Source organism: Syngnathus scovelli, chromosome 9 (genome assembly GCF_024217435.2).
Source record: "Syngnathus scovelli strain Florida chromosome 9, RoL_Ssco_1.2, whole genome shotgun sequence".
NCBI classification, from domain to species: domain Eukaryota; kingdom Metazoa; phylum Chordata; class Actinopteri; order Syngnathiformes; family Syngnathidae; genus Syngnathus; species Syngnathus scovelli.
Window position 1 is genome coordinate 310,998 of NC_090855.1, and position 10,991 is coordinate 321,988.

The 10,991-nt window shown below is 49.2% G+C and overlaps 1 protein-coding gene across 1 annotated transcript; it reads left to right on the forward strand.

The window, feature by feature from the left end:
* The first annotated feature begins 1,299 nt into the window (after positions 1-1,299).
* Positions 1,300-10,407, forward strand: si:ch211-1i11.3 (mitogen-activated protein kinase kinase kinase 5). Its single transcript, XM_049729963.1, has 28 exons — positions 1,300-1,678; positions 1,769-1,908; positions 2,111-2,298; positions 2,497-2,665; positions 2,908-3,014; positions 3,159-3,329; positions 3,439-3,551; positions 3,644-3,803; positions 4,052-4,202; positions 4,363-4,467; positions 4,821-4,870; positions 5,345-5,440; positions 5,639-5,723; positions 5,814-5,947; positions 6,013-6,140; positions 6,229-6,365; positions 6,444-6,549; positions 6,826-6,983; positions 7,060-7,258; positions 7,334-7,499; positions 7,775-7,940; positions 8,115-8,297; positions 8,373-8,478; positions 8,581-8,791; positions 8,870-8,976; positions 9,116-9,210; positions 9,303-9,379; positions 9,577-10,407. Exons 1-28 carry the CDS (start codon positions 1,300-1,302, stop codon positions 9,665-9,667), a joined length of 3,978 nt encoding a protein of 1,325 aa, XP_049585920.1. The 3' UTR covers positions 9,668-10,407.
* Positions 10,408-10,991: the final 584 nt, after the last annotated feature.

The following is a 10,991-nucleotide window of genomic DNA, read 5'->3' on the forward strand; positions in this document are numbered from 1 at the left end:
AATAACAGGCCAGTTCATTAGGGAAAAATCATGGCCAAAGCTTAACGGAAAGTGAAAAGTGCCACACCCGCCCTCACCCCCACTTTCTGATTGGCTGCTTGATCTGTGACGTCACACGGACACTCCTTTAGGTACGCCGCCATTTTCAGGTGTACCTAATAACAGGCCACTTCATTAGGGAAAAATCATGGCCAAAGCTGAACTGAAAGTGAAACGTGCCACAGCCGCCCTCACCCCCACCTCCTGGTTGGCTGGTTGATCTGTGACGTCACAAGGACACTCCATTAGGTACACCACCATTTTCAGGTGTACCTAATAAGTTTATGCATTTTTTGTACGTGTCAAGAATGTGTATTTGACTCCTTGCTCTTTATTTGGGGGGACAGCAACACATATTACACAACGTAAAACACATATACATATTGTCATATAAAGCAGTGAACCAAATGTCAGATTTTCGTTTTCATGCCCCAAAAAATTAAAACAAGGAATAAAACACCAGACAAGTTTGAACAGGTTTTAATGTAAAATAATAATAGTAAAAGTACATTTCAAACCAGCACTCTAATGTGAAATTGCAGGAGATATATTGGATAACAATATTTAGGCGTATAGATGCATACACGTTAAGTGTTATGAAATAAAGTTGACCTAAAGAGAAGCATAATCTCCCCGTTTTTGCATGCAATAAAGTTAGCCGTTAGCTTGAAGAAAACGTGCATAAAAGAAGGTCTGTTTCACTGAGTGGTTCTTTCTTTCCATGGCAAATCGACATTCTGGCTTACATAGTTCACGCTCGGAGGGAGACGCAACACGTTCACCGACTGATCCGTTGATGCACGGGGTGGGGGAAGGCAGGCAGTTCATTTCATCTATTGACTCGTTCGCGAACGGGAAAGTCACGATTCGTTCCCTCACTGATCCGTTCTCGCGATGAACTGGAAATGCAAATCACTCACTCACTCGTTCACTCACAGATCCGTTCAATTCGCGACTCACTCGTGAACGGGAAGTGACGTCATTTTCTTCTTCTTGTTTTACGGCGAGTTGGCACCAGCTTTAATGCGCACTACCGACACCTACTGGTTGAAGTCATATGAACTGAAAAAGAACGAATCACTTCAGGAAGTGGTTCGTTCACTCTCGTTCACTGCAAAGATTCGTTCTTTTGAGCGAATCGTTCAAAAGAACGAGCCAACACTAACTAACTAACTCACTCACTCACTCACTCACTCACCTGAGGGACTCGCATCAAAAAGTGGCGAGCAAGACACAGACAAGAAAGAAAACCCCTCATAAATGTACACGACGGAGCGGAGGCGCATGAGCCTCCGGCGGGAACCCGCCGCCCTGCTGCAGGCGTCTGCGGGAAGTATGTGGCAAGACCCGCTGGCCATGGAGATGAGCGCCCGGAGCAGCGCCGCCAAGAACGGCGTCGTTTCGCCCCGGAGCCGCGGCCGCGCCGTGTCGGTGGCCTACATCGCCAACAACAGGGAGGACGAGGCGGACGTGGACGCCGTGGACGCGGCGACAGCGGCCAGTGCCCCGGCCGAGCGTCACTTGTCCCTGGCGTGTCTGAAGGAGGCGTGTGCCGACTCGCGGGCCTCGTTTCAAAGCATCCCCTTCGAGAGGATCTCCATGGCGACCACGGACGTCCTGGATAGCTTTTACAACGCAGGTGAGTTTGCAACCGTTTCAGCCAAGCCTATTTCGGTTCGTTCTTATTCCAGTATTTGTATTGAATGAGCCAGCACCGTTTTCTTGTCAGATGTGGCTGTGGTGGAGATGAACGACTCGTTCTGCCAAGCGTCCCTCTTTTATCACCTGGGTGTGAGGGAAAGTTTCAGCATGACCAACAACATCATCCTGTACTGTTATAAAGAGGATACAGATCTGCAGGCTGTCAAAGTAACGTGGCTCACTCACCTGGCTATTGTCTTTGTGGACTGCTGCTGAATCATTGCATTTAATTCCCATTGTCCTCGAATCCAAATACCCGAGACATCTCGCTGACGTCAGTTGTTTCCTTCTGCGGCGTGAGGAGTGTCGTCATTACGAAAGCAATTCAAATCAAGCGCGTGTCATTTTGTTTCCGTGAAACTTGATTCAGGAGCAGTGTGGAAGCTACACGTTCGTGCCTTACGTGGTGTCGCCTCAGGGCAAAGCCTTTGCCTGCGACGGTACACTGATGACTGGCATCAAACAGTTGATGCAGACCACTTTCCAGTTGGATTCGCTTCTCACGCCATTGGCGGAGAGACTCACACATTTGCTCAACACCGTGGATGTGCAATCCAGGTGAGAAATCCACGGAAGAAATATTGATTGGAAATCGGGTCATTCCTACTTATGCGTCCGCCGAATCATTTGGATTTGCGGGTGCGCATTGCGGTTATGTATCTTCAATGAGCGTCGGCTGCACGGTTGTTCTCTCCCGTTGCGGTCGCTGAGTAAAAAACAACGGTTGGAGAACGACTCTGTATTCTCCTCCAACAGCGAATACTTCCGAGAGTCCATTAGGCACGACATCCGCTTGGCAAGGGAGCGCTTCAGTGGTCAGGCCCTGAGCCAGGAGCTGAGTCGCATCCAGATGCGTCTGGACAGTGTGGAGCTTCTCACCCCTGATATCGTCATGAACCTGCTGCTGTCCTACAGGGACATTCAGGTGACACGTTCACGCTTAACGTCGATTAAAAACAGAGCCTAGTAGATATCACGACATTTGACCGAAGATGCGGCCGGTTAGCTCAGTTGATTCGAGCTCGGCGCCCATGACGCCAAGGTCGGTCACGGGTTCCATGCCCGTAACGGGCCGTAATGAATGTCTTTTGTTTTGTGCAATTGATGTCGTCTTAAACCCCCAAATAAGGAACCCAGATCTGCATCTTGTGATTTGATGTTTGGCAGGATTACGATGCTATGATCAAACTGGTGGAGATGCTGAACAACCTACCCATGTGTCTCGTGGCGAGACATCAAAATATCAAGTTTCACTATATTTTTGCTCTCAACAGGTACGATTTCTTTTCCTGCTCTTTTTGCATCATACCATATAATATTTCCTGTTGCGCTCTACCGTTTTATCATCTCATCTTATTGTACCCCGTTCTGAGTCGCTGATATTTCCTGTCCTATTCTTTTCCCTTTTACCGTAATAGGAGGAATCAACCAGGCGATCGTACCAAGGCTTTGGAGGAGGTCCTTCCCATTGTGCAATCAGAAGGCACGGTGGTGTCCGACGTCTACTGCCTGTGCGGTCGCATCTACAAAGACATTTTCATTAGCTCTGGCTTCAGAGACCAGCTCAGCAGAGATCAAGCCTGCTACTGGTATGAGAAATAAAAGACTGATTGATTGATTGATTGATTGATTGATCGATCCTATCGTGTTCTCTCAATCAACCGCCCTCGCTTTAAATGCCGAGTGATTCATTTGTAGGTATGGCAAAGCCTTTGAGGCAGAACCTACTCTTCATTCTGCTATCAACAACGTGGTCCTTCTGATGGCAGCCGGACACGAGTTTGATACGTCCATTGAGCTGCGCAAAAAAGGTTTGAGTGCTTTCACTTTGAATGTTCCAGAGTATATTGACCTAAATTGGAAATAAACAACCAGATTGAATTTCCACTTGTTTGCTTTCTAGGTGTGACTTTAAGTACTCTGTTGGGCCGGAAGGGCAGCCTGGAGAAGATGAAGAACTACTGGGATGTGGGTTTCTACCTGGGCGCTAACATCCTGGTCAACGCGCATAGGAAAGTCATCGAGGCTTCCGAGAAACTGTACAAGCTCAATGCTCCACTTTGGTGAGGCCAATCAAGATTGCCAATCCAGTGGTGCCTTGAGATGCGAGTGTGTGTGTGTGTGATACTGTTTCTTTTCACTACTTACTGGTTGGAGCAAAGTGTACAACTCTATTTCAAACAATCACATAACTTTGCTTTAAAGTCTACTAGCTAAATGCGAACATATAACGGAAGCGCAGAGAAAAAAAAAAAAAAAAAAAAGTGAGAATAAAATTCATCTACATTCTGTGATCATTGGTTCTTTCCAGGTATGTAGCATCTGTGATGGAGACGTATATTGTGTACCGGCAGTTTGCTAAGCCTCCCGAGGTGCGGTCTCCCAAACAGGACACCATGGACTTCTGGATGGAGCTTCTGTTGCAGTATTGTAAACCCAGCGTCTGCACAGACCGCTGCCCGGTAACAAAACCCTGGCATAAGAGTAAACAAGGCCGGTTAGCTGAGTTGGTTAGCGTGGCTCGCTAATGACGCCAGAATTGTCAGGGATTTGATTTAAGTTGCCAGACAGAATCTCCCAATCAAATATCCTGAAGAGTTTCATATTAAACCTGTTTTTTAGGTGCTCATTTTGGAGCCCACTAAAGTCCTTCAGCCTGCTGTGGTGTCTGTGAGCGAGGGGAACAAAAGTCACACTGTCCAGCTGAAACACGTCACACCCTTCAAGGTATGTGATTGCACCCTTGCACCCCCCCCCCCCCCCACCCACACACCCACACACCCACACACCCCCCCCCCCCCCCACCCACACACACACCGCACTCAGGTCATGCATTTTGTACATTTTTGCCTCGGGCCACCTCGCACAATTGTTACCAAAGTCCTGAATTGGCGACCATTTGTATCTCAGCCAATAGTGAAGGCCAAATACCAGGGTGCGGTCTTTGTGCGGGAATATGTGTCATAGCTCAGGATGTTTACTTTTGCGTGTGCGTGTGTACAAACTGCACCTGCAAAACACTTGGAAAGCCAAGCGTGTCACCTTTTGAAATATAATTTGTTTCTCTTTGGACTCAACAGAAAGGCTTACATCAGTGGACTTTCCCGGCCGCTGCAATCCGGGGAGTGAGGTATGCTACTGCGTGTGCTGACAACTTTTAAAATACCTCCTCCCGAACGTGTGTGTTGGGCGTGTTGAAAGCCTGCAGCAAAACACTATGTGCTGGTTGTCAAGGGAAAACACTTGACTTGTCTGGCCTTACACGTTGCCTGCCGCTTTGGTGGGTGGGATGTTGGGAGGAATCAATCAAAGGGGAACGTGTCATAGAAATTCAATCAATCAAAAAGTATGTCCTAAAAGCAGAGAAACTTGGTACCTGAGGTTTCTTCATCCAACATTAGCGTAGAATGTTGCTTGACCTCGTTTTCAGGCTAGAAAATGACCTCAGCCGCTTATCTCCAGTACCCTAAAAACAAAACAGGCTGCAATTGACCAATTCAACTGGCAAACGAGAAGCACAACTTTGAATGCTGTCCCTCCCTACCTCCCTCCCTCCCCCCTCTATTTTGAACGACACCGCAAAGTTCCTTTCTGCCCTCTCCAGCGTTTCAAAGATTGACGAGCGGAGCTGCTTCCTGTACGTGCACTACAATTCGGACGACTTCCAACTGTACTTCCCGTCAGAGCAGCACTGTAAAAAGTGAGTGGTCAAACATAGTATATGGATTCATAAATAGGCTTCTTAATTGGCCACAACCAACCAACCAACCAACCAACCGGGTGTGGGATGGCAAAGACAGGCACAAGGTTAAGGACATTATTCAACTTTGAAGTCAGCTGCTAGTTGGACATGGACTTGATACTCATGGATTCTCGTGTCTCGCTGTTGTCTCCTCAGTTTCTGTGATCTGGTCAATTCTCTGCTTCAAAAAGCTGAGAACGCCTCCGAGGATTTGAATCATCACAGTGAAGGAATACTTGAGGTTGGTCAGCACCTACTCCCATTGGCGAGTTGTTTGTCTCAAAAATGATCCATCGACCTCGCCCCCCCCCCCCCCCCCCCCCCCCCCCAGTATGTCTACGAGACCAACGAGAACGGCGACAAGGTGGTCCTCGGGAAAGGCACCTATGGCATCGTGTACGCCGGCAGGGACGTCAGCAACCAAGTGCGCATCGCCATCAAGGAGATCCCGGAGAAGGACAGCACGTGAGAGAATTGCCACCGTTTAGCAGGGTAACCAAAGTGGGCGTGACCAAAGTCTCTCCTCACAGGTATTCCCAACCTCTCCACGAGGAGATCTGTTTACACAAGCGGCTGAAGCACAGGAACATCGTCCAGTACTTGGGCTCCATTAGTCAGGACAGTTTCATCAAGATCTTCATGGAAGAAGTACCAGGAGGTTTTTGTAGCCGTTTTGAAACACTCTAGGATGCCGCAAGAAGAATTGTATCGTGAGCTCAGCTCACAAATCCTTGCCACCGCGACAGGAAGCCTGTCGTCCCTGCTACGGTCCAAGTGGGGCCCGCTGAAAGACAACGAGGCCACCGTCATCTTCTACACCAAGCAGATCCTCGAGGGGCTGAGATACCTTCACGACAACCAGATTGTCCACAGAGACATCAAGGCGAGCATCTGGGAATAAATGGGGTCTTCAAGCCGACCCTCGGGTTTGCGCGTGAACGTGTGCCATGGTTTGCTGCAGGGTGACAACGTGCTGATAAACACGTACAGCGGCGTTTTAAAGATCTCCGACTTCGGAACTTCCAAGAGGCTAGCGGGTATCAACCCCTGCACTGAAACCTTTGCCGGTAAGAAGCTACAATTTCAGCCAGCGCCGAAACCGTCGCCGCCGGTAAGATGCCGCAATTTCAGCAAGGTCCATGAATACGGCATGAATTCAAACGCATGGAAACGCTATTAATTCATGTCTTTTTCAAAAGACCTATAATGCCAGATATTGTGAGGTCTGCTGCCGCCCTCTAGTGGCCCAGTGGCTGAAGCTAACCAGTCAATCACTTTGGAGAAACCCGATAGCTAAGTCAAGGTACCACCACTGTACCTTTTCATTGACCACCCATCAACAGGAACTCTCCAGTATATGGCACCCGAGATTATCGACCAGGGGCCCCGGGGGTACGGGAAGCCGGCTGACATCTGGTCCCTCGGGTGTACCATCATCGAAATGGCGACGGGCAAAACGCCCTTCCATGAGCTGGGGAGTCCTCAGGCAGCCATGTTCAAGGTAAGGACATTTTGGCCCAGAATCTCACTTTTCCCATTACAGCGTCACTGAACGTCAAACATGAAAATGCTTCCAGGTTGGGATGTTTAAAATCCACCCCAAGGTTCCGGAGTGCATGTCAGCAGAAGCCAAGAGCTTCATCATGAACTGTTTCGAGCCCAATCCGGATGACCGGGCCACGGCAGCTGACCTGCTCAAGGACGCCTTCCTCAGGTCGTCCCCTCGGAAGAAGAGCAGAGCCCCGCAGGAGTGCGAACCAGAAGACTCCTCCGCTGGTGGGCCCGCTCGTATTTCCAGGCCTCACCAAACATGGAACTGAAGCTCATGGATATTGTCGCTGTGTTTTCCAGGTGACTACCACCGCAGCCTGTCTGTGCCAGTCTCCATCCGAGTGGAGAACACAGACTCGGATTCCGTCGACCTGTCCTGCTCGCTGGACTTCAGGGGGACGCAGCTTTCCGTCTTTAAAGCCAACCATATCTCAGAGAGCCCCCCCGGCAATGGACGGTTCTTGCCGTGAGTTCCTCGACAGCGCACGTTCCGTACTAGTACCGCGCAGAATCTCATCGTCGTGAGTAGTGTGGAGGCGACCGGTCGACTCGACTATCCCGCATCGATTTGGGACTAGGAACCTATGCATTTTTTGGATCAATTGCAGCTTTGAAAGATTTGGCTTGGGCTAGGCTTGTTGGAGCGACTACTTTTGTTTTCATTTCATCCATCTATCTTCGGCTCTGGCTCTGGCTCACATCGAGCGCAGTTTTTCAACAATCCCTGTGTGGTTTGTCAAGAGTGCCGGAGGACTCCGCACTGGACATGAGCAGCCCAGCGTCCACAGGCGAGAACATGGGCTTGTTCATGCTGAGGAAAGACAGCGAGAGGAGGGCCACGCTGCACCGGGTGCTCACCGACGACGTCGCCAAGGTGGTGGCCAACATACTGGAAGCCTTGCCAGAGGTACACCAACGCAAGAGTCTTCAAAAAGGAATCTGCTTGGAGTAGATTTTTGTGGGGAAACATTGTACATACAAAACGCATTTCATGTTGCGCCATCCTTGAATGCGTTATCATTCGTTGTAGTCGCCGCACTAAAAGGAAATGATCCGTTTTTTTTGATATCTCCTCTAATAGTTTGAGAGGTCATCGCTCACGTCAGACTACATCACCGAGCTCGTTTGCTGTCTACGGGACAACATCTGCTCGCCAGACAAGAAGCGGCTGACCGGCTGCCTGCGGGACCTCCGAGCCACGCTACTATCCGCCGCCATACCTCTCAACAGCCTGCAGGCGGTGCTGTTCAGCTTCCAGGACGCGGTAGGTCAGACGCGATGCAATGGGAAAGCCAGTCGATGGAGTTGTGGACATGTGATGATCTTCTGCTTTGTGCAGGTGAAGAAGGTGTTGAGGCAAGAGCAGGTGAAGCCTCATTGGATGTTCGCGCTCGACAATCTTCTGAGGCAGGCCGTGCAGGACGCCATCACTGTGCTTCTTCCAGGTTCAAATTGTCCGCAGATTCTGGTTTGAAAAATGTGCCGTTAACCAACACAATGGGCCATGACCTGATTGGTTGCGCTCATTTGCCTTTGTGCCCTTGTAGAACTGAAACTCCAGCTGCAGTCGTCCTTTGAGACCGAGGACAGGGCTCCTGAGGATGCGTCGGCCGAGACAAAGTCTGCCCACCAGGAGGCGACAGAACCCCAACGGCCCATGGACAAGATCCCGGAAGCGCCAAGCCCCATGGACACCATCCTGGACAGCAACTGCCCGCTCAGTGACGAACTGAAGGACCTCCGACTGGAGACCAGAAGGTGGACCATCGCAGACTCCATTTTTTTTTTTTTACGTCGAATCCAGATTTCACGTTTTGTGTACTTTTTGTTGTCAAGACTGCTGAGGCTGTTGAGTGACAAGGAGCGAGAGTACCAGCACCTACTGAAGACTTCAGTCCAGAAGAGGCAAGAGGACATTGATGCTATCAGAGGACGCACTCCAGGTACAGCATTTATTTGATTTTTGTTTGGCCTTGTTGGATGTCTGCACCATATTAGTGCGGATCCAGGTCTTCCTTGCCTCGGGGCTTCGGGTTTTCTGTCACCTGGCTCGTGATTATCCTTTGACATGGTTTGATCTAGATGACAGGTTGACTGCATCCATGAGCCGTGCGGAGGTGATGGACATGGTTGCCTGGCTGGAGACCATCCCGGTAGACCAGCACACCATTGAGAAGGTACGTAGCTCCACTCCCAGCGTGATCCCTGTTTGGTTTGGTTCCTGTTTATTCACTGTATGCATCACGCACGATGGTTTGTTTTTTCCTAGTTGGTGGCTCACGAGTTCACGTTGGACTGTCTTCTGCAAATAGCCTGCAGGGACGACTTGATGTACTGTGGAATAAGGTAAGCAAGCGCACACGTGGTGCTTCCTTAGTTTTGTTTTACTCCACCAATATTTAAAAAAATGTTCACCTTATAGTAACTTACATGGGAATATTATGACTTTGTTTTGGTAGCATGACAAGAGCTTTTACCACTCAGGCCTTATTTTGGTGCAATTTGAAATGATTTGTTCAGAATCTCAATGATTTGTGTTTCAGGGGAGGCATGCTGTGTCGCATGTGGGCAGCCATTACGGCTTACAGGAAGGCTCACCCCGACACGTTTGACCAGGACGGTGCTCGACGTTAACGCTGACGCTTTAGTGGACAGGCTGGACCTGTTTCGAGTGCTATCACCATGATTTTCTTACTTTTAACTCTGTACATTTCAATGTAAATATTTAACGTCTCAGGGTCATTTATGTTTGACATTGCGTACTGTGTACCTCGTTGTTGACTTTTGTTTTACAAGAGCGTCGTCGCTGAATGTCAGTACTGCATCTGGTGGAAACACACTATAAACTAGGCGCACGCCGCTTACTGCGTCACTCACGTCAATTGAAACTCATCCTTGCTTGTTTCCTGTAAAATGCCGACCTTATTTTCGTCATATTTGTTGTCATTAGGGCGGCTTTTGGTTGTGGTGGGGGTTCAGTCTCAGGCTTTTTCCGAGGATTGGGGACACCACACCCGGGTGGGTGCTCCATCTGTGGGATTAGCAACAGCACCCACATCACATCACATCACATCACATCACATCACATCACATGACATGACATGGCAGCAGTCACGGACGGCATTGTTTTGTATCGGCACCGCATCTGCAGTATGGGCTTCATTATGACAACTTTGTGTGAGCAATATGAGCTCATTCATTGTGTCGCTGTCACTCGTGAGTGAGTGATGACAACACGTGTCTTGGAATCTTGACACGCGCACAAGCTGCCGCAATAACAACTTGTTAGTGTGTCTTGTCCAATGAGGAGCTTTTGTGAGGTTCTTAAATCTGTGGGACCGAATTATCTCAATAAATTGTCTTATGCACCTTGATTTTGCTCCTTTGTGACCCCCCCCAGAAATTTCTGAGCTCTTCACCCCCTTTAAAATGAACTCAGAGGTCAAGGGAAGCCCCTCCCACTTGCATCTCATTCACATTTTATTTCCTGCCTCTGCTCTTTTCCCCCCTCTCACTCGCTGGCCATCTTCTCTTTCTATTGTGGGTCGTCATGGAAATGAAAGCAAGTTAGAGTGGGGGGGGGTTTGGGGGTCGGACTCAGGGCTTCTATTATTGAAGCAGTTTGGGACTTCTAGCAGACTGGAATGGAGGGATTCATGCTGCCATCAACAAGAGAGTGCGCTGGAGCAGAAGGGGAGGGGAGGGGAGGGGGGGGGTCTGATGTAAGTACAGAGTGGACATGTTTCTTGGCTATGATGTCATAGATGGCTGTGGAATGACATTCCTTTAGGAAAACAACACCTATTAAGACCTACGTGTGAGCAACTTGGATTAGGAATCATAGTCCCGCTACGCCATCTTGTATCAAAATATGCAAAAGAGCCCGTTACTTAAGCACACATTCAACATCACGCCTTCAAAACTGGTTTATCAAGGCAGGCATTGTAGGTGAATTAAG

Coding starts and splice junctions, on each gene's coding strand:
- si:ch211-1i11.3 (XM_049729963.1), top strand. CDS start 1,300: ATGTACACGACGGAGCGGAGGCGCATGAGCCTCCGGCGGGAACCCGCC. Junction 2,299..2,496: donor ACCGTGGATGTGCAATCCAG/GTGAGAAATCCA, acceptor CTCCTCCAACAG/CGAATACTTCCGAGAGTCCA. Junction 4,468..4,820: donor AACACGTCACACCCTTCAAG/GTATGTGATTGC, acceptor TGGACTCAACAG/AAAGGCTTACATCAGTGGAC.